Here is a 21,284-nt window from a genome sequence, read left to right as displayed (position 1 = left end):
CTACAATAAGTTGATATGCGTCCGGGACCAATACTGGTAATGCAAATTTAAGATGATGATCCTACTCTATTCCTGATCTGAAAGTGCTGTAAAAGTGATGCTAAGCTAACGAATTTTGAGAGTGCTTATATATTTACTGTTTACTTGGAAGTGTATTTCCTCTTTAAGCTTGACTTTTAACCAATGAATGATAGCGGCGGTTAAGTTTCAATCAAGTTGTGCAATTGTTCCAAGTAGAATGCGTCCATGGAGGCATATTTAGCGCATCATGAACTGATATAATTTAGAGGAGATGCTCAAAATAAGAAGGAATTTGCTAACAGATGGAAGCGAAATATCTATAGTTTTGCAGGAAGAGAAACTACCACATTCCATGCAATTTCCAACACCATTCAATACATCAAACCAGTTAGTTTCTCTCTCTTTTTCTAATCAAAGCTATATGCAATTGTCCAAGCAGAATGTGTCCCCGGAGGCATATTTAGCACCGCATGAATTGATACATGCTCAAAATCAAATGTAGCTTGCTAGCTGATGGAATTTGGAATGTCTCTGTTTCTGCAGAAAGAGAAGTCACAACTCATTCATCCAAATCCAACACTATTTGAGGCCAATAGTCTACATTCCCCAACCGCCCCAACCCTCCCGTTCCTCTTTTTATGGTTTTTCTTCTCCTTCAATCTTTAATATTTTCCAAATTTTCTTGGTTTAGACTTGTTTCAGAATCCTGTACCACTTGCGCTGCAGCACCTCAGCTGAAACTGCAACTCCTAAGCTTCAGCTGCTTCCTCCTCTTAAATTTAGCTTTTTGATAAATGATACTTGCTTTCCATTGCTAATTGCCAGTGGGTGCTTCCCTCGTACAAAACAAAACCCGTGCCCCCCCCCCCCCCCCCCCCCAAAAAAAAAAATCCTTCGCCTTCTTTTCTTCATTAGCTTAGTTTAGAGGTCATTTTAAACTATGAATATCAACATCTTTCAAGATCGACACGCTTATGACTATGCATAGATAAAGACCAAGCAATCAGGTTAATTCTGCTATTACGTTCAAATGTAAGCGAAATTCGCTTTGCATGGATTGGCTAAAAACATAATACAGATGTGAAATGCAAATGTAAGCATATGTAGAGAACCAACTTCTAAACAGCAGCGACAATAAACATGTTACCCACCTTTTCTTCTGCAGTTGACATGCACGCACAATTAGATGAACAGACAAGTTGAAATTTCTATCACTGTAGAACTCTTGTGGCATTGGACCAATTGCTCATACTAATGGTCCCACATTTTTGGAAAAATCTTCTCAAAGAGACATAATTTCTTCTTTATTATTCGGTGACACCATTCAACAACTATTTACAGGCAGAAACATGGGAAGAACCTTTACATCGTCCAACTCTAAGCACTTCATGCTTGTTAAGCGTGGATGTGGGTTTAGCATCAGAATTTGGAACTTCGATATCTTCCTCAGCTACATCCAGGTGGAGCCAGAGCAAATTTATTCCTGGTTCTGTTGGATTTTGTACAAAAAATATATATATATATATTCATAACTAAAGGCAGTAGCTCTCCGGGCACAGCTATAAATTCCTGGCAAACATGGCTCAAAGAGGGAGTGGTAATACTAAGATCCCCTTAACTGGAACTTTCTCTTCTGCAACTATGAAACAATGCAGTCTTCATCACAAATATTGTCACATGGGCACCAGCAAAGAAATACTATAAAAGATGTAAGCATTTGTTGTGCTCAATCTTTCCCACTTTCTGCACTTTGGCATTACCAGGGAGTGCATTCGGGTTTTGCAGCCGAGATCTGAACACGTAATACCTCATGAATTGCACCTCGATGAAGCACCCTGAGAACTTCTTCTTCTTTGGATGTTGCAAGATCTCCTAAAGTAACATTACGACAAAGTGATTCATCGCTCAGGCGAAAGCCATAGAACCACCTACCAAGCTTCCACCATCTGACACATACTTGCCTTTCTGAAATCCTGCACATGCTTAGTGCTTCTGCAACACACTCAGCCTAGAAGTAACAATGATAAGACATCAAAAGACCCGGCTGATACAGAGTGATTCATTACACACTTTGGATAGTATAACATGTTGCTAACAAGCCAGGAACTTGCTAGCCGCAATTTATGACTAGGGCTGTGGAATCAGAAAGGACAATTCAGAACAAACTTCTTATGCTTTGGGGAGCATCTTTTGCCCTCATACTAAAACTAAAGTGGACATTTGAATGAATTCTCACAATTTATGACTGCGAAACCAAGTATGTGATTCTCCTAAGGATCAGATTCAAAGCTCACACCTGAGTCTGCATAGGTTTTTCAAAAGCCTATCTCAAGGTATCGTAGCTAGTTTTTTGACAAAGGTGGAGAATTAAACATCTGATGTTTTATTTACTTCACAAAATACAATGCGAAAAAGCTCAATCTCAACAAACAGTTTAATCTGCTTAGACAATTCAGTACACTTCATGATCACACTAAAATATACTTTCCTTTTTAGCTTTAAGTTGCATGTGCTAACTGACATAATATATGGTTGAAGACTTTTGCCAGTCGATACAGGTGAGGAACTTCACACATTGTACAGATAATGGATTTCAATTTGCAAAGGATTAATAACAACCAAAGATAGATACGGGCAGGTCAAATATAGCACTTACCGGCAAGTCAAGCTTACTGAAGCAATAATGCAAGCCAATCAAGTTGAAAAGCACATTGATGTTTGGTCTGAGAAAAAACATCTGGACGTCCTTAAATCCAAACTGCATTGCAGATAGGTCTTCAACTGCTTTTAAGTAATATCCAACCTCAATTGCTTCAAATGCTAAATAACTTTCCACATAATTAAATATAGAGGCAGCTTTCCGTGCCATCTCATTGTGCTTATGTACGTACAACCCCCTCCATCCCTAAAGCAAGTACATTCAATCATGCATAAAGGACAACAAATAGCGGCACTAAAAATAGGATTTGAATCAGACAGGGAGCATGCTATCCATTTGAATCACACTTCACATCTCAATTTCTCGACAGAGTCCTTACGAGATTACAAAACCAACCCAAACATAAAAATATTCAACCCAATAAGATCAATCCCACCACTAGTGACTACCATAATCTGTAACTAATCTTTCAGAGTCAAATCAAACATAAAAATTTTGAATCCATTAACATCAATTCCACCAGAAAAATACTTAAAACCCAGCATCAATTTGATTACGCAGAAAAAACAAAAGGATTTTTCGCCTTCACTTTTTTCTTTTTCCCTGTGTTGTTAAGTACTCTTTTTCTTTCCCACAAAACTTGTCTTCCACATAAAAACCATGTCATAGCAACAAAAACAGTTGATCAAAAATGATTCACTGCATCCCCAACTGAACCTATTATTTTGCTATTTATTGCAACAAAGTCATGATTATGCACAAATTTCAATTCAGAGGCAAAAAGAGTGAGAATTGACCATTAAATTGAGGTCCAACTGTTGATGAAGATGATGATTTCCGTTCTCATCAGCTGAAGATTCCTCATCTAAATCAATTGCAGGCCATCTATCTCTGCACAGAGCCTCCCAGACATGATCAGACCCACATAGCTCACGCCAGAACCTTGAGCAACTGCCCAGTGAACAAACATCTGATACCTTCACAGCCAAAACAAAAAAAGATTCAATCTTTTAGAAAACCCATTTTAAAGAAGTAGATGGGATTATCCAACTCAAGAAATACCAGCTCAGATAAATTAAAAAAAGAAAAAGAACCTGAAGCGACAAAGCAATTTTGAGGGCAATATCATCGGGAAGCGAATTTTGAAGGCTAGCTGATGAATTCATTTGTATTTCTGAATGATATTTTATGATAATTCTTCGGAGAAAATTGTCATGAGAAGAAGAAGGAAAGAGTGGAAATCTGTGCGTGCGTGCAATTACAAGCTAGAGTTACGTGTTACGTCAAGCAAAGGTGCAATTTTTGTCATTGAGATCAACGGTTGAGTAAGTGAAAAGTGGACACAGCCGGTCACTACTCACTAGTAGTGTCTCTGGAAAATGTAGAAGTGTGTAAACTGGTCTAGAAACAAATCGCCTATGATTTTGTTGCGGGTTGAATTTTCAACCAAGTTAGAGGCATTCGATAGGGAGTTGATCATTACCCGAATCAGGTTTGAACCATATTTAACGACTTTAACTTCACAAGATTCGTTGCTTTATATGAAAACATAAACATACATTTAGATACAAAAATTGCTGAGCCTTTCCTCTTGTATTTATCTTTCATACGTTGATGATGTATAAATTAGTGAGTTTGGATGCACACCAATTAATTTCAATTTGATTAGACTTCTTATATACGATTGTTAGTGCAGGAACCTTTAATCTCTCTAGTGTTTTAGTCCCTAAATGTATTCTTTCTTCTTTTTTTTTTCTTTTTTTTTTTTTCCTTTTTAGGCTATTTTGCTTTTGATTAATTCTTAATTTTAACACAAAAATGTGATCAATTGACACCCCAGATTGAAAAGCAACTTGAGTCGACTATTTTAATCTGAACGTCCATGGCTGACCCTGAGGTATATACGATAGGAGAGATATAAGTGGTATATACACAGGAATTTCCTTGCAGAATTTCTTTTGTTGCCAAGAAATTTTTTCGCTTTAGTTATTATTGGACATTTTGTTGTTAGCCATTTATTGCCTTTCTTTGGGATATTTGGACAGTGGTCTAATTGTAACTGAGAGTAATTAGGAAGATACAATTCATGATCAAATGGATTCTGAAAAAGCTTGGGACTTGAATCTTAGAGGCCAAAATCCAAGACCATCTTCTATTTTTCACACAAAAATACCTTCCCAATTTTTTTTTTTTTAAAAATGTTTACCTAATCAACCGTGCTCAGAAGCTTCCTAAACTCAATGCCTAAAGGACAGTAAGACTTTCAATCTCCCAATTATCTTCTAATCAGGACCAATTTCTCCTCCCCAGAAAAGTATCATTTGTAAACATCTAAAGAAAATTTAATCTGCTCTATATTTACTTCAGGAGATTTGTACCTTCTTAAGCCAGCCTCAACTAGAAAAGAACACACATGACACTTGGCACTATACTAACTTTAGCTAAACTAAGCCACCAGCTAAACAACTGATCACTATATGGAACAAACAGAAAAAGCTGTTGATAGCTCAACCACAAGCAATAGTTGAATTTATATCAATTCTTTTATTCTCTACTCATTTTTTCATTTCACGCTATCACTACATGCAGGGTACAGGAGTCCTGCAATTTCCGGAGGACTTGCCTTTTAACAAGATTTCAAAATGTGTACACTGCTCATATCTGAAGTCTACAAAATTCTGAGCTTGCAGTTGAGATGTCCTTCCCCGTTACTTCAGCGCTCTTTATCTCACCCTCCGAGGAAGTCCCTTCCTGGCTAGGAGATGGCATTCTCCTTGTAGGAGATGAACGTACTGGCATTACTGTTCGAATTTGAACTGCTGGTGCCATTTGACTGGCACAAGGCTTTGGATGGGAGTGCTTCATCTTGCATTCTACGCGAGGTCTGGTTGAACCGGTGAAAACTGCATTCCTGGGTGTTGAAACAGGTAGAGATCGATTTGAAACTACGGGTCGGAAGCTGGCAGAGGAAAATGCACCACCATTTCGTCCTGTCACACCAGAAACAGTTGTAAGGCCTGCTGAATGCCTTGTGTCTTTTGGACAAGAAGCCACCTTAGAGTGCAGATGTTGAACATCAGACCACAAAAAGCCTGGACTCTTTATGTTCTGGGGTTGCAACCAGGCTTCTCCTGCTTCTGTAACACTCTGTCTGTTGCACATAAATCCAGGTGGTAACCAACTGAATTCTTTATTTGGCTTAATTGGCCAGATGGATTTGCTCGTTCCATTGGTAGACTGCACCTGCCTCTCTCCAGTTTCTTTTTGTAGCAACTCTTCTTCTAAACTGGAATGTTGAGATTGAGGATCATTTGAAACATCTAGTGTGGGAATCCCAGATGCACTGGATAGGAAATTGTCCCTCCAGCAAGAGGGGTTAACATCCTTATTTAGCCACCCTTCTTGCATTGGGCTGTTTTCTTCTATCTCTTCTATGGTAACACGGGAATCATTCCTATCTGGAACTGGCAACAAATTGTTGGACAAATAGAAAAGAGGCCTAGGTTCTGGTACAACAGCAATAGGTTCCTGTTCCCTTGCCCAAAAGATTGAACCAATATCTGGCCTAAGCATCATAGATTGAATGAATGGAAAAAATCTGGGTCTTGGGATAGAAGTAGAAGTAGAAGGAAGAGCCAAGAAGTGACTCTGCTGAGGAACTCCTCGATGGCAGGTCTCGTACAAGAACCACTCTGGGGGAAGATAAGAATAGGTGGAATTCTGATGCTTCATTCTGAAGGATGGACTGCCAACACCACATGGAATTACATTCCCTTTAACTCGAAATATTTCTTTCCGTAGTTTGCCCTTTTCTCCCTGTCCAGATATGCTCATTTCTGGTAACCTTAAACTAGAAAGATAACGAGCAACAATTACTTGCTCTTGCTCATCCTTTCTGCCAAGATCTGATAAGTGGTAGGAGGAAGAGCATATGTGTGACACTACAAAAGACATCTCGAAGTTCAGTGAAGGCAAGAGTCATGAGGTTATGAATGTCTTTGCTGAAAAGATCAGCAGCTAATAGATAAAAAGGGAAGCTAAACCTAAACCTAAACACTCAAATGAAATTGAAACCACCCAAACATGACAGCACAAGATTAAATACTGCAAGGATAATTTGTCAGCCTTGCACTTAAGAGTAATTTTCTCCATCAAAAGTTCTGATTTTTTTTTAAATCATTTTTGGGCTGAGAGAACCAGAATTCAAAAATATTTGCAGAGTTAACATATAATATTGTACTACTTGTAAGACCAAGAGCTGATACATACTCTCTTTCAAGGAAAACCAAGCAGCCATTGCGGCACTCTTTTGAGCTTGTTTTTTGGTTTTGGCTGGCTCCCCAGAAAAACTCATCCCAGCAAGTTCAACTGTGCAGGTAAATACAGGAGCATATCCTGGTCCAGTCCGGACAGTAGTATAGACTGGAAGCTTCATTCCAGCTCTATGAGCTGTTTCCTGAAGTAAATTCTTGTAAACACCAGTTTCATCCTGCATTGGGTTGAAAACCAAAATGGCACACAGTCAATACATGCATCATTGAATCCAAACACAAATTACAGAACAGATCATATATACTGCAGTTAAAGCTTTCATTTTGGGTATTGAGAAGACTTACATATCTCATGAGGTTGGAATAAGTACACCGAAAAATAACAAAACAGACTCAAGAAATCATTATATCACAAGTCTAGAAATCAGCCAAATTACAGGTCAAAACAGAGACCGTTATCATTCAAGCACAACATTACAGGAATTTCTTTATACCAAACTTGAACTCATTCAGTCATGAGATAGGACTCACAAAATTTGACATACTCATAAAACAAGTTTTTTGACACACACACACATATTCTACCAGAAAATAAATAAAAAGAGAGACTGACAGAAGATTTAATTAGCAAAATATTCACAAATCTTATGGAAAAAGTGTATCCACAACTATTAATTTCTGCGAGCTACATCTAAGTGGAGGTTTATATAGTCACTGAACAACATAAAAAGGAATATGAAACAGACAATTTTTTTAACATACTTATGCCTACCATGTATTTTATGTGCACAACACAGTGTCAGTATAACAAATTATTGGATTTTTACTAATTAAAACAATAGTCCGTGAATTTGAGTGAGATTCAATAATGCAGATAAGTAAATATGATACATATGCTCAACTGTCAACATTGTGCATATCCATGACTTAACAGAACATAAGATCAGAGAGATTTATATATGGTAACATAAAAAGTTCTATTTTCAATCCAACACAGCTATTTGCTATATGGCACAAATGCATGGCCAAGACATTCTCAACACAACAAAGATAGACATGAAGGGTGGAAATGATCACAAAGTTGTGCAATACCAGAACTTTTGCAGCTACAGCTCTTGATGGGCCTCTTTGTGACAGCATTCTTAGTGCAACCTCAGCTGCTGCATGTTCAGCTTGTCTCAAAGTACAACAGAATTTTGGGCTCTCAAAAATCTCTCCGTTGCAGTTCACCTTGGCTTTGAACCGGGGGGCGTGGTCCGGTCCTTCCCGTATGCTGGTGTATGATGGCAAGTTAATGCAGCTTCGCTGAGCAAATTCCTGCAGTTGATTCTTATACATCCCTCTGGTACACGACTACTGAAAGCAGAATCTACAGAGGAATGACATTCAATTAATAGGAATGAATATAGCGTGCAATTCTTGAATTCATAGACATCAGGAATAGAAATCATCAAATATTCTGGAAAGTTGAGATCTTTTGACATGACAGATAGAATGGAAGGCAATTAATATAATAATTTGAGGTACCAAAACACAAGCAACTAGTGAAAGTATGGTCGGGGTTAAAGAAGAAAAAATAAGAAAGATTTGAACTTCATATCTCCAACTGAACAATGCGTTCAATCCAGAGGTATGACAATCTGACAAATCACACACTTCACAAACCAAATTGATAGTATGACATGTACAATTACATGATACCTAAACGTCAATGCTCCAAACTGAAATCAAAAGATGAAAGTCTGAAAACTAATCAAGAGAAAGAAAGAAAATCAACTCAAAAGGATAAATGTAGATAAAGTAGAGGATTATTTGATACCTAAGTAATTGAAGTCATTAATCAATCTCCACTTTGCAATTAACCAACCACCACATTTAATTGAATTCAACTCAACCCCGACATTGTATTAACTGCAAAGATTCATAACACCATTATTTAAAGAAAACCCTTTTAAAAAATATTTAAATCCCACCTCGATTACACCGTCTTTAATCTAATGCATGCCAACATTCAGATCACAGAAAACTCACGAATTCATTAACTTGCAAATTCAAAAGGGTCTCCATAACTTGACTGACAAAATTACTTCACACAGCTCAACACAATAAACAGTTAAACACAGAGACTCGCACACATCATTCATGCATATATGCACTTGCTGAAATATTTCAAGAATCTTAGCAGGAAAACAAGATAAGCCAATTCAAGAAGAGCCCAGATGCTCAAATATTGATTTTGAGGTTCATAAGAGCTAAAATTCTAACCTTTATGGGAAGAAGTTGGCGATTAGAGTCAAGTAATGGGTGGATCACCGGAAAGTGACATCATGGTAGCCGGCATAAGTTGAGGTCCGGCCAAGAGGTGGTGGGGAAGGGATGGGGTGAAGGATCTTTTGTTTTCAAAGAAAGATGGTAAGTGCTAAGAAGATCTAAACAACAAACTGAACCTTCAGAGCCTGCTTTGATGCTAATATGGAGTCCTAGTGTGTATAATTATATTCGATAGTCTTCAATACTGAAAAGGCTGACAGTATATTTATCACTCTGCTACAGTACTAGTAATGGTTATGGTCTGTGCACCTTTTTCTTTGTGCATTTGAATGCAATATTTATTTGCTTGACTAACAATTCCACCGTTTTTGATGGCCTACTTAGTGGCTTCACGGAGGGTTGGATACCAATTAACTTAGTTCACACTTGATGGTACATGTGATTTAATTTCGTGGAATTTAGTTGGTCTAATAATCATATGCATTAAAATCGATTTAATACTATACTGATCTAAATCGAATTCAGCTTGATAAAATCACATTTGATATCGATTAGAACAATAATGACTGGATTACTACCTAGTAGCTAGTGGTTGAAGATCTTTCCTTTTTATGCAAAAAATGCGTGAAATTTTGCATTGAAGTTGTCATAAAATCTTCCATTATTAAAACATATAGCTAATAAAAATTGAAACTACACATCGAGCACAAGTAGAAGTTTTCTTGATATTTTTGAAGAATTGTATTTGTTATGACGCTAACAAATTATTTTCGGATATTTTTTTGCTATACTTTAGAATTCACGCCTGTCTAACATCGTTATAGTGCATTGCTCACCCCCCACTCATGTAAAGATCACACCTTTGCTAAGTCAATAATGATTGCTTAATTTGTTGGCTTCCAGCTTTGATGGTTTATGAGTCCATCCAGTTTTTGTTTGATTCAATGGATCTGTGCTTTTATATGAACTTCATTCTAGTCTTTGTACCATCATATCTCTTGTCTCAATTACATGCCAAATTCTCGTCTCTCTTTCTCTTTTTCTTGGTCTACTACATGCTCACAGTCATTTCTCAGAAATAAGCACGTATACTTGATTACTAATTATGGTTGCCTAACTTCTTGATTATAGTTGAGACTGATGCAAAGGGGACCCAAATCTTCCTCTTGTGCTCAAATTTTCGCTTTACTCGTACAACATGGAACTAGAAAATCGTATCTTGGTCACACTTGCACACCAAAATTTTGAACATTTACGAACAAACTTTAGATATGCTCATGACACAGTGTGATTGCCCGATGCCTCCTTCCTATCCATTTGAATTCTGCATATAGAGAGACATCACTTCGAAGTATCTCGTACAATTCAGGCTGATTTTGATGACAACGCACCTCGTATCCTGAAATCAGCTGGGCAATCTCTTCGGCCCATGAAAAAGAGTTGAAGCTTAGAAGTTACTAGTCTTGGGCTTTATTTATTCGTAGATAGATACTATATGCTACGAGTGCGAAAGGAATGGGCCTTAAGAAGGAATGGGGAAGTTAACAAAAAAAAAAAAAAAAAAATCAAAGATTTCGACGCAGTTCCCAGCAATATGAACCAATCAGTTGGATTCTCCGAGGATAACAGACGAACTCAAACATAGCTACCTTGCCATCTTCAACCTCAAAATTTTCTTTCTTTTCTTTTTTGTTTTGAGGAAAATTTTCTTTCTTTTCCAATTTCCCTTTTTTCAAGAATAATGCTTTAGCCAAACCACGAGCCATTTTGGGCATTTTGAGAATTCCCAAGTAAAATGTCCATCTGTGCAGCTTATAATGGACTCGCACTGCACTCGCCAAAAGCAGAAAGCTTCAGAGGACTCATTTCTTCTAATTTTATCAATCGTATTCAGGTAAGACCAGCCCCTTATTCTCCTTCTTTACATTTATCAGGACCCTTTAAATTTGGTAAAGAAAGATGTCATCTGATATCAGCTTCAGCTACACCAACCGTTGAATGTTCCAAAACTTCATTCAGGAGCAAAAACCCAGAAGATATTACTGTTCTGGTTGTGGGTTCAACTGGCTACATTGGGAATTTTGTAGTTAAAGAGTTGGTCGAAAGAGGCTTCAATGTCATCGCCATTGCTCGGGAAAGAAGTGGCATTAGAGGTCGGAATGATAAAGATAAGACCTCGAAAATGTTAAATGGAGCTAATGTATGCTTCTCAGACGTAACTCAGTTGGATGTTTTGGAGAAGAGTTTAGCAGAAAGAGTGGTTTCGGTTGATGTTGTTGTGTCTTGCCTTGCTAGTCGAAACGGTGGCGTGAAGGACTCGTGGAAGATTGATTATGAAGCCACAAAGAATAGTCTTGTTGCTGGCAGGAAATCTGGGGCTTCACATTTTGTTTTGCTATCTGCAATCTGCGTGCAAAAACCCCTCCTTGAATTTCAAAGAGCAAAGCTGAAATTTGAAGCTGAATTAATGAAAGAAGCAGAACAGGATGCTGGATTTACCTATAGTATTGTAAGACCAACAGCATTCTTCAAGAGCCTTGGAGGACAGGTTGATTTGGTGAAAGATGGAAAGCCGTATGTGATGTTTGGGGATGGAAAGTTGTGTGCTTGCAAGCCAATCAGCGAGCCTGATTTGGCCTCATTCATTGCGGATTGCGTATTGAGCGAGAACAAGATTAATCAGGTTCTGCCAATTGGAGGACCTGGGAAGGCTTTGACGCCGCTGGAGCAGGGGCAGATTTTGTTCAGACTGTTAGGGAAAGAGCCCAAGTTCCTGAAAGTGCCAATTGAGATAATGGACTTTGCCATTGGTGTTCTTGATTTCCTCGTCAAAATATTTCCTTCGCTGGAAGATGCAGCTGAGTTTGGGAAGATCGGTCGGTACTATGCCGCTGAAAGCATGCTGGTGTGGGATCCTGAAACTGGAGAATACAGTGCTGAGAAAACACCAAGCTATGGAAAGGACACCTTGGAAGAATTCTTTGACAAGGTCCTCAGAGAAGGAATGGCCGGTCAGGAACTAGGCGAGCAGACAATTTTTTAGATGTCCCCGTGAAAATTTTGTAATCCAACCTAGTCGATTTTCGACGAGATTTTTTGTCTACTAATTACGTTCTTGTATGATGTATCATTTTTGTTCAAAAACATTTATAATTATACAACAATCATCAATCATCACAACTGTAACAATACTATTCATAAGCGTGAGCACCTGCATTGCGTAACGTTATTTTATATTCTGTCATTTTGACCTTCGCAACAAAGGGCTTGCCATGACCTTCATGACAAAGGGACAAATGGTATTCTTCTTTCACAAAGGAAACAATCTGCAATAACTTTCTGTGTTCCTACCTTTTATAGTTTTAAATTTTTCTTGGTTTATCCACTATCCGTAACACTTTTCAAAATTACACCTTGAGAATTTATGGTAAAGATGCTAAAATGTCAAACAAAATATTAGCCACATTCTTTCATATTTCATTTCTTCTTTTTTTTTCAATCTTTTTTTTTGGATCATTTCAGCGCGTACAATTTTTCCATTTTATCAGGACATAAAATAGTGTTTGTTTTAATGATACAATTTTGAAGAGCATTGATTCTATAGTTTTTTTTAAAAAAATTTCGCTAGTTACATATAGAAATGACCACAGTTTACGTTTGATTTGAAATCGGATCGAGATTGGCCCAATGATTTATTGAACTTAAACCAGGACTGAATTTTGAAAATCAAAATCGAGAACATAACCATAACTAAAGGTTCAAGTTTAGATTTACGATCCTTTCAAACCGTCTAAAAAACATGGGATAATTTCAGAAACCCCCCTTAAGATTTCTGACAATTTCACTCACCACCCTCCAGGTTTAAATAATTACACTAACCTCCTTTCATGGAGTAAAATGATAATAATATCCTTCACTTATAAATAATTTCTACAAACAAAAAGAAAATCCTACGATTACAACTAGTCTTTCATTTTAAAACAACGGTTGTAACATAAAATAAATTCTTATTCTTTCTTTTGAACACTTTTAACTACTTTCTTTCTCTTACATTTCATAATCCACTATTTTCCTGCAAATAGATCTTCTCCTTTTTTTGTTTTGCTTTTTTCTATAAGTATTATTGAATTGAAATTACAAAATGAAAAGTTGCCGGATCATATTTATTGTCAAACTAAATGTGGGTGAAAAAAATGATGGTGATACAGAGTACATACAAGAAAATAAAAATGATAGCTAAAATGGAAACATGGATTGAGGAAGGTTGTGGTATTATACCAATTGTGTAAAAAAAAATTTTGGAATATAAAAACTGCAATCATATTTGCCTAGAGATATGGAATGTGATCTCTAGTGTTGCTTTTGGTTGTTTCGTGTTGATATTCTTGATAGGTTAGATTACTTTAACATCAACAAGGTTGCACCCCATTTGGATTGAATTTGGATAGTAATATTAGTCAATTCAAACATTGAATTTTGGCAAAAAAAAATGAAGCTAATGATTAGGTTGAATGCAAACTTTAATTGTCACTGTTGATTTGCATAGAAAGTTTCAGGGCAGCAATGGTAGACTATTAAAATTATGAGAATATGGAAATTAAGGTGAAATGATTTATTGAATTCATTAGGATGGAATGGCCGGTAAGGAACTAGGCGAGCAGACAACTTTTCAGATGTTCCTTGTGAAAATTTATAGTCCAACCTAGTCGATAGTCTATTTTCGACAAGAATTTTTGTCTACGGATTACGTCCTTGTATGCTGTATCATTTTTGTTCAAAAACATTAGACAACAACTATCAATCATGACATTTGTATCCATACTACATTTTGGACATGAAATGATGGGATCTGGTTCTCTTATACTCACTTGGGGGCTACGATGTATTTAGAATTTGGGTTAGAAACCCTCAAAGGAGAAGAAGAAAGAAGAAGGAAAAAAGTCAATAAAAAATAGTTGGAGAAGCAGTGGTGGCAAGCTCCTAAACCCATTAGATTTAGCCATTTTTCTTCCTAAATCCACTGAGTTTCTGCTTATAACTAGTAAAAAAAATATCTAAGGTTACATTCCATGGCGCTTTCTATACTTGGAAAAAGAGTACAAACTAAAGAATTGTGAAGAAACGTTATGTGTCCTGAAATTACTTTTGTGAGGAAGGACTCAGAACCAACAACCAGGAACAAATTTGTCTATTTGTTGGACAAATTTAATCCGTTGCTATGTGGAAAAAGATCAACTGGTATGAAGAAAAAAAAATGGTGTGGAACATCAAAATGAAGAGATAAAAAGAATTGCTACATGAAAATGGTGTGGAACACTAGAATGGAGAGGCAATTGGAAGATATGAAGAAAGAAAATGGTGTGGAACATCAGAATGGAGAGGCAACAAGAGTTGGTTACATTGCAGGGGGTGTTCAGAGAATGGAGAGGCAAAAGGAGTTGGTTACATTGGAGGGGTGTTCAGAAATTAGGTGGGACTTGTGAAGGAGATTTGTTTTTTGGCACAGTTCTTGAAATGACAAATATACTTGAAACAGAATTAAAAGGTATTCGACTGAAAATGGAACAATTCATGGAGTTAGATTTTGATGGGAAATAGGAATTCATAAGATTAATTATTGAATGTGATAACTTTATAGCTGTAAGGATTGCTCACCATGAGTAGCTGTATCAGCATGACTATGAGTAAGTTTCTCATCTCCCTGTCCTATCAATTACCTTTTTGATGTCATTCTCCATTTACTTCTTTAACTTGTTGTGTATTGTTGTCGTACAGCAAGATTTTGGCATTGAACGTCACTCTTAACCTTAATGTCGGTTAGCAACATTTTGGCATTGAAGCTAGCTGTGTATAGAAAAAGAGATGTGTGTTGAGATTTAGATAGCACATTACTGGGGAAATCAAAATATGACAGCTCATCTGGTGGTCTCTGAAGACATGAAGAAGAAAAAAAGCTTGAGCTTTATCTGAAGAAATCAACTGTTAAAGCCTGCTTTCATGGATATGATGAATGTGAACATGAGCACAAAAAGAAAGGATAGGAGAGAAAGATTAGGTAGTTGAAAAGAGGTGTGGCTAAATGTATTAAAGAAGAGGAAGCCCGAAAAAATTACCTTATAGTATTTTGAGCTTATGAGGTTTTATAGAGGTAATGATGTTTTTTGCATAGGTTTTATAAAGATGTTTGTAATTACTTTAAAATATACTATGGGATAAAATCTAAAGGTCCATTTGGTTCATGGGATGACATAGGATTGGATTAATTATCTTGTGTCATCTCATCTTTGGTTGCATTTCACACATGAGATGACACATTCTTATTAATGGAATTAATCCATTATTCATGGGATAAAATAATTCTATGACGATGTGATATTAGTTATCTCAGGATGACATTAATAAAATAATCCCATGGGTGAGGTAGTATTAGTCATCTTCGAATAACTAACAAATAGAATGATGAATTTTTAAACTAATTTATCCTTACAAATAATATAAATTTATACTCTCATAATTATATGACCTTATCCTTACACGATAATATAACATGAATGGATTAATTTGCCCTTACTAATTAATTTAAAGTTTTTTGACTAATTTGTCCCCGCTATCAACATAACAATATTTGAACTAAATTGCCCTTACAAATGATACAAATTTATACTGAATATTATATAACCATACTCTCACATAATAATGTAATAATAAATGGACTAATTTGCCCATATTAATTAAATTAAAAATTTTTTGACAAATTTACCTCTATTAATTAATTTGAAAATTTTGCCAAATTGGTCTCTAACGTTTGTAAATTTTTTTTTTAAATCTCTAACATTTAAAATTAGTCAGAGTAGTCCCTAACATATAAATTCCGTGCTAGTTTGGTCCTAATACTCGTCTTTACTCATTTTTTCAACTAAAAATCACACATCTCTTTCACATGAGCATAATTTCAAGGGCAAAATCGAAAAATACATTTCGATTCCCTCCTAAAGCAAAAGTGCATGGGATGACCACCCTTTTTATCACCGTTCCTCCACTACAACAAAAATGGCCTTTAGCGGCATTTAAATGTGTCACTATAGATAATCTAACCTGACATTTTATCTATCCTCACACCTAGGGCGAGTGTTGTCCCTTCCAATGTGGGGGGTAATCTAACTGCCTGCAAGCATGGCCAAGGTTCACGATATATTTCATGTCTCCATGCTTAGGAAATATCACCCCGACCCAAGCCATGTGTTGCAATTGGAAGAAATTGAGGTGGATGAGTCGTTAACCTATGAAGAAGGACCAGTCAAGATTTTGGAAAGAGGAATGAAGGAACTAAGAAATAAGAAAATTTCTTTGGTAAAGGTTCTATGGAGAAATTATGGCTTAGAGGAGGCAACTTGGGAATTAGAAGAAGAAATGCAGAAAAAGTACCCCGATTTATTTCTTTAGAAGGTGAGAATTTTGAGGACAAAATTCATTTTAAGGAGGGGAGGATGTGAGAATCTCAAAAAAAAATGTATATATTCATGCATATTGCATTTGCACTTCTGATTCTTTAATAAACTTTAGCATTATTTCTCTTTGTTCCTAAATAAGTACGTAAAAACAATTTTTATGTGATAAATAATATAATGGAGCAACAATATTAAATTAATTGTTTTTGTTAAGTTAAAATAATGTTTCTAAGGTAGATTATTTCATTGACTTAATAAGTAATTCGTTGAATTCCAATAACTAGTTTTAATCGTTAATAATGTTAAGTGTTAATAGGAACCTTAGTATACGTAGGACGTTAAAATCTCGGTAATCGAATCTTTGCGAGATTAGTATATTATTAGGCATTCAAATTATATTTGGGGTAAATTTTGGAATTAGACTAGAATTGAGGACTTAAGTGGAAATTTGGAGGAAATATGAAAAGACTAAAATAGCCCTCCACTATCTCGGAAATCACCATGCAACCACCAAAGATCCATTGGCCAAACCTTAAAGCCACAACATTTCCATCTCTGCCGAAGTGCATTTCTTTTTCTCCACTCACCATTTCCTCTCAAACACTCCACCACCCTTAAACCGCGAATCCTCTCCACTAGCTCACCTCAACCACAACAATACCCTCTGCCTTGGAACCATCGAAGAGAGGAAACCAGAGAGGGAGAGGGAGCTGCATTCTGCACAAAGCCGAAAGAGTGAGAGTTGAGCTTCCTTCACCTTCTGACCGTAGACTAGAAAGAAAAGAGAGAGTGACTCGCAGCCTTCTTCATTCCATCCGTGAGCTGGTGAAGAGGCCGAGAGTTACCATTTCCTCCATTCCGCGTGCAAGCTTGAGCAAGAGAGGGAGTTGGCAGGCTGCAATCCTGTGCTGACCGAGAGTGAGCCGAGAAAGAAAAATTGCAGTTTCTTGTTGCGTGAGCTAAGCTTCAAACTGAGGTAAACTCTGGTCCTAGACTAGCTAATTAGAGATAGATGAGATTGTTTAAGAGCTTGCATGTGATGGTGAAGCACTTGGACGATGAAATCAAAGGATAAGAAATCTAATTTTGACGGAGATGGTTTTGCCGAGAGCCTGTTCAGGAAATGCAGTCCTTAATCTGCTTATTTGGGACAATCTGAGCTTATAAATGTAATCAGCTAAGTAAAAATTAGATGATTAAGTCTTGCATGAGGATAATCAGTCGGCTAAGCAAGAAATAAAGATGAAACAAAAGAATTTGCTGCATGCAAGATCATCCGAGAATGGCTGAATAAAATTCTGGAATTGTGGATGATAATAAGTTGCTGTCCGAACTTGATTTAAACTAGAAATAATAGTAACTACATTAAGTAGCCTTGCATGTTAGTTTTGGGTACTCAACACAATGATTCAACCGAGGTAAATTCGGATTTAAGACCAACTAAGTGCTGGAAAATTTATGTGATTTATCGAGGGAGGGAAACTGGAATTTGCAGTATTTTTTTTGGGAAATTTTCTTTGGAAAATAATGCTTGGAAATGCATGAAATATGTTGTTTTAAAGTCTTATAAGATATATAGATGTGAAACACTTGATTTGTTGGTTGAATTGACCAAAAATGTTAAAGCAAAGTGCTGGAATTTCTCAGCTTAGCCGAGGGAAGAAGAAAGAATTTTTCCAGATTTCTTTTGCAAATTTTGGGTTCCAGATTGTTACATTAAAGTTGGATTCGCTGTAAAATATCCTATACTTGTTGATTGCACTTTATAATATTGTAAGATAGCCATGCATGTGGCTGTTGAGCCGTGGAAAAAAAAAAGAGAAGAAGAAAAAAAAATCTGAATTTTTAGAATTGCTTGAGAGTTAAGCCGCCGTGACATTCTTCATGTTTTTGGGTTGAGTTCTTGGCTATTTAAGTGATTTGCACAAGCGTTAAATCTTTGATGGAATTAACGGCTGGAATTACATGTTATTAGTTCTAGTTGGTTGATTTCACTTTAGAATATATTAAGATGGTCATGCATGTGAAATTTTGGGGTGACCATTTGATTTTATGGCTGAAATGTTGACATGGAAGTTACTCGGTGGATAAACCACATGTGGTTTAGCCGATGGAATTTCTTGGCATTGGAATGGATATTTTGGAAAAAAAAAATGGCTGGAAAAGGTTTAATCTGTAATTGTTATGTGTAATGAGGTTATTGGTTGCAATCTTGGAAAAGAGGTTGTTGCAAATCTTGTCCTTGGTTTCAAATATATGTTATTGATTGTTAATCTTTGAAATTTTGGTTAAATTGTTGTAAGAAGTAATTGTTGGATACCAAGAGCTAATGATTGATGAAACTCTTGGCCATTTAAGTAATTTTTGCAAGAGTAAAATTTTGGTTGGATTTGTTTGACGTTTTGGACTACCTTTGCTTAATATTGATTAGAATTGAACTTGTTGAGACCTAGGGCTAATGATTGATGAAGCCTTAGCGAAACTGATGTTTGAATTGCGATTTTCGATTATATTGGTTTGGTCTGGACATGCATGAAAAATTTGAACATAAACGGAAGAGATTACTCGAGAAAATACAACTAGTTATATACTAGATAATCTCTTATATATATATAAACCAAGAACTTGTATAGTAAAACTTATAGTTTTAAAAACTTGGTTTTCTACGGTTTATCGAGGACGCGGATTTCGATTCCCAGCTCGACCTGTGAACTTCACCTTTTAGTGAGTGTCCCTGCTTGTTCTATGCTTATTTGGTTAAAGTGCTTTCGTGACTCGATATACGATAATTGGAAAATGATTGCTGATCCATCGAAAAGAGTAGTGTGTACTTTATCACACTAGCCTTTCGAGTGGTACCTTGTTTGAAGTGTTTTTCGTGAATATTTTGCTTGCGCTTGCTATAAGTGTTGGACGTAAAGTCGTTGGGTGAATCTCTCGACCAGTCTAAGGTATACTCGAGTATTACCACTTTCGTGCTTGGCGTGCGGGCCCGGTACAGGGGTATGATTGGTGGTCGGAGTTAAAAAAAAATAAAAAGATCTACACAGACCTTAGGTAATAAAAGTTGACGGAGGGTCGACTACGGAAAATTTTGATCAAGCTCGTGGAGACATGGCTCTTGAGAGCCCCTGTATCTTATCTTGTGCTGTTAAGCGCTTTTCTAATTGTTTACTTTAATTGAAGTCAATACTCGCTATTTGTTTTATGTGATTGTATGTTTTGGAGCACCACTGAGTTTTAACTCACCCCACGTTATTTTGTTTTTCTTGACAGGTTCTGGCATGTGAGAAAGACCTGAAATCTGCTTTACTTGTTATGAATGTAATTCGAATTAAACAGTGTAGTTTTGTTTTGGGTTGCCACTTGAAGCTGGAAAAGTGCAAACCTTGGTTTTGTTACTTGGCTTGTAAGAATGTATTTGGCTTGTATGAATTTGTTAAATGGGATTGTTTGACTTTATTCCGTGGCTTGTAACGCGTAAGGTATTTAAGAATCGACGAGTCGCTATCTTGAAGTGCTGTTATCTCTGAAGTTAATGTGGTCTTGATTATTGGTCTATTTTGGAGGACCACTATTGAAATAGCTTAAGCTATACTTCGGAAGGATTTGGGTTAGATTTCTTGCGTGAGTCCTGGCGAGAGTTGGGCAGACGGCCCGCCAACCTTCTGGTTCGCCTTAGGGGGAAGTGGGGTCGCCACAGTTGTGATCCGAAAAGATGGCCTCTATGTAAACGAGATGAAATAGCAAACAAACTTGAATATGAACATTATACTGTAGGCTACAATTACTTGATTCCTGGTAGGAACATGGCAGATGGCAAACAAATTTGGGTAGCTATAGAATCTCCTTCTCGAATTTACTGGTCTCCATGAAGTCACAATGATGGGTTCCTTGCCACAATGACATTGCTCATTGTTTGGATCCATTGTACTCTTCGATAGGTTGGCTTCTTCTGCGCATTTTCTTCCTATTCTTCCTCCATTGCACAGTCATCCAGTTGTAGATGAGTTTTTCTTCTTCGATTGTGATTTTTATGTGAGGCAATTAGGGTTTAGTTTAAGAAATATAAAGGAAAGAGGAAAAACTCAATTGGGAACGAAGTGTATTTTTCGATTTTACCCTTGAAATTATGCCCACGTGAGAAAAATGTGCAATTTTTAGTCGAAAAAATGAGTAAAGACAAGCATTAGGACCAAACTAGTATAGAATTTATATACTAGGAACTATTTTGGCTTATTTTAAATGTTATGAACTAAATTTTTTTTTTTGCAAACGTTTGGGACCAATTTGGCAAAATTTTCAATTAATTTAAATTTTTTTATTAATTTGCCCCTACTTACATCATAATAAATGGACTATATTCCCTTTGGACTAAATTGTCCTTACAAACCTTATTTTCTCACCCAAATTCTATATAAATACATAACCTCATCAATTAGGCTTGGCAAACTAGTGTTTCAATGAACTTAAACTTGGTCCAAAGAAAAATCTTCTACATAGGCTTGAACTTGGCTCATTTAAACTCTTAATGGGTTGAAATTTATTCAATTTAACCCTAACTTAGCCAAAACTCGACCTATTATTTAATTGAATTTCAAATTTAGATTAAAA

The 21,284-nt window shown here is 36.5% G+C and overlaps 3 protein-coding genes across 6 annotated transcripts; 1 reads left to right on the top strand and 2 right to left on the bottom strand.

Moving 5' to 3' along the window:
- Nucleotides 1-1,300: 1,300 nt before the first annotated feature.
- On the bottom strand, nucleotides 1,301-4,007 carry LOC113734002 (uncharacterized). Of its 2 annotated transcripts, none has more exons than XM_027260273.2 (4): nucleotides 3,775-4,007; nucleotides 3,478-3,657; nucleotides 2,678-2,926; nucleotides 1,301-2,029 (listed from the first exon to the last, which is right to left on the bottom strand). In XM_027260273.2, exons 1-4 carry the CDS (start codon nucleotides 3,844-3,846, stop codon nucleotides 1,778-1,780), a joined length of 753 nt encoding a protein of 250 aa, XP_027116074.1. In that variant the 5' UTR covers nucleotides 3,847-4,007; the 3' UTR covers nucleotides 1,301-1,777. The 2 variants fall into 2 exon arrangements, with proteins under 2 accessions (XP_027116074.1, XP_027116076.1); XM_027260275.2 differs by having other exon boundaries at nucleotides 2,678-2,779.
- A 1,176-nt stretch (nucleotides 4,008-5,183) lies between these two features.
- On the bottom strand, nucleotides 5,184-9,563 carry LOC113734001 (double-stranded RNA-binding protein 2-like). Of its 2 annotated transcripts, XM_027260272.2 has the most exons (5): nucleotides 9,217-9,563; nucleotides 8,771-8,862; nucleotides 8,044-8,320; nucleotides 6,950-7,169; nucleotides 5,184-6,621 (listed from the first exon to the last, which is right to left on the bottom strand). In XM_027260272.2, exons 3-5 carry the CDS (start codon nucleotides 8,287-8,289, stop codon nucleotides 5,336-5,338), a joined length of 1,752 nt encoding a protein of 583 aa, XP_027116073.1. In that variant the 5' UTR covers nucleotides 8,290-8,320; nucleotides 8,771-8,862; nucleotides 9,217-9,563; the 3' UTR covers nucleotides 5,184-5,335. The 2 variants fall into 2 exon arrangements, with proteins under 2 accessions (XP_027116073.1, XP_027116072.1); XM_027260271.2 differs by lacking the exon at nucleotides 8,771-8,862 and having other exon boundaries at nucleotides 9,217-9,562.
- Nucleotides 9,564-10,819: 1,256 nt separating this feature from the next.
- LOC113734000 (divinyl chlorophyllide a 8-vinyl-reductase, chloroplastic-like) lies at nucleotides 10,820-12,396 on the top strand. Of its 2 annotated transcripts, XM_027260270.2 has the most exons (2): nucleotides 10,820-11,116; nucleotides 11,242-12,396. In XM_027260270.2, exons 1-2 carry the CDS (start codon nucleotides 11,040-11,042, stop codon nucleotides 12,263-12,265), a joined length of 1,101 nt encoding a protein of 366 aa, XP_027116071.2. In that variant the 5' UTR covers nucleotides 10,820-11,039; the 3' UTR covers nucleotides 12,266-12,396. The 2 variants fall into 2 exon arrangements, with proteins under 2 accessions (XP_027116071.2, XP_027116070.2); XM_027260269.2 differs by having other exon boundaries at nucleotides 10,820-12,396.
- Nucleotides 12,397-21,284: the final 8,888 nt, after the last annotated feature.

Source organism: Coffea arabica, chromosome 3c (assembly GCF_036785885.1).
Source record: "Coffea arabica cultivar ET-39 chromosome 3c, Coffea Arabica ET-39 HiFi, whole genome shotgun sequence".
Classification (NCBI taxonomy): Eukaryota; Viridiplantae; Streptophyta; class Magnoliopsida; order Gentianales; family Rubiaceae; genus Coffea; species Coffea arabica.
Note: the sequence above shows the minus strand (reverse complement) of the source record. Positions and strands in the feature narration are given on the sequence as shown.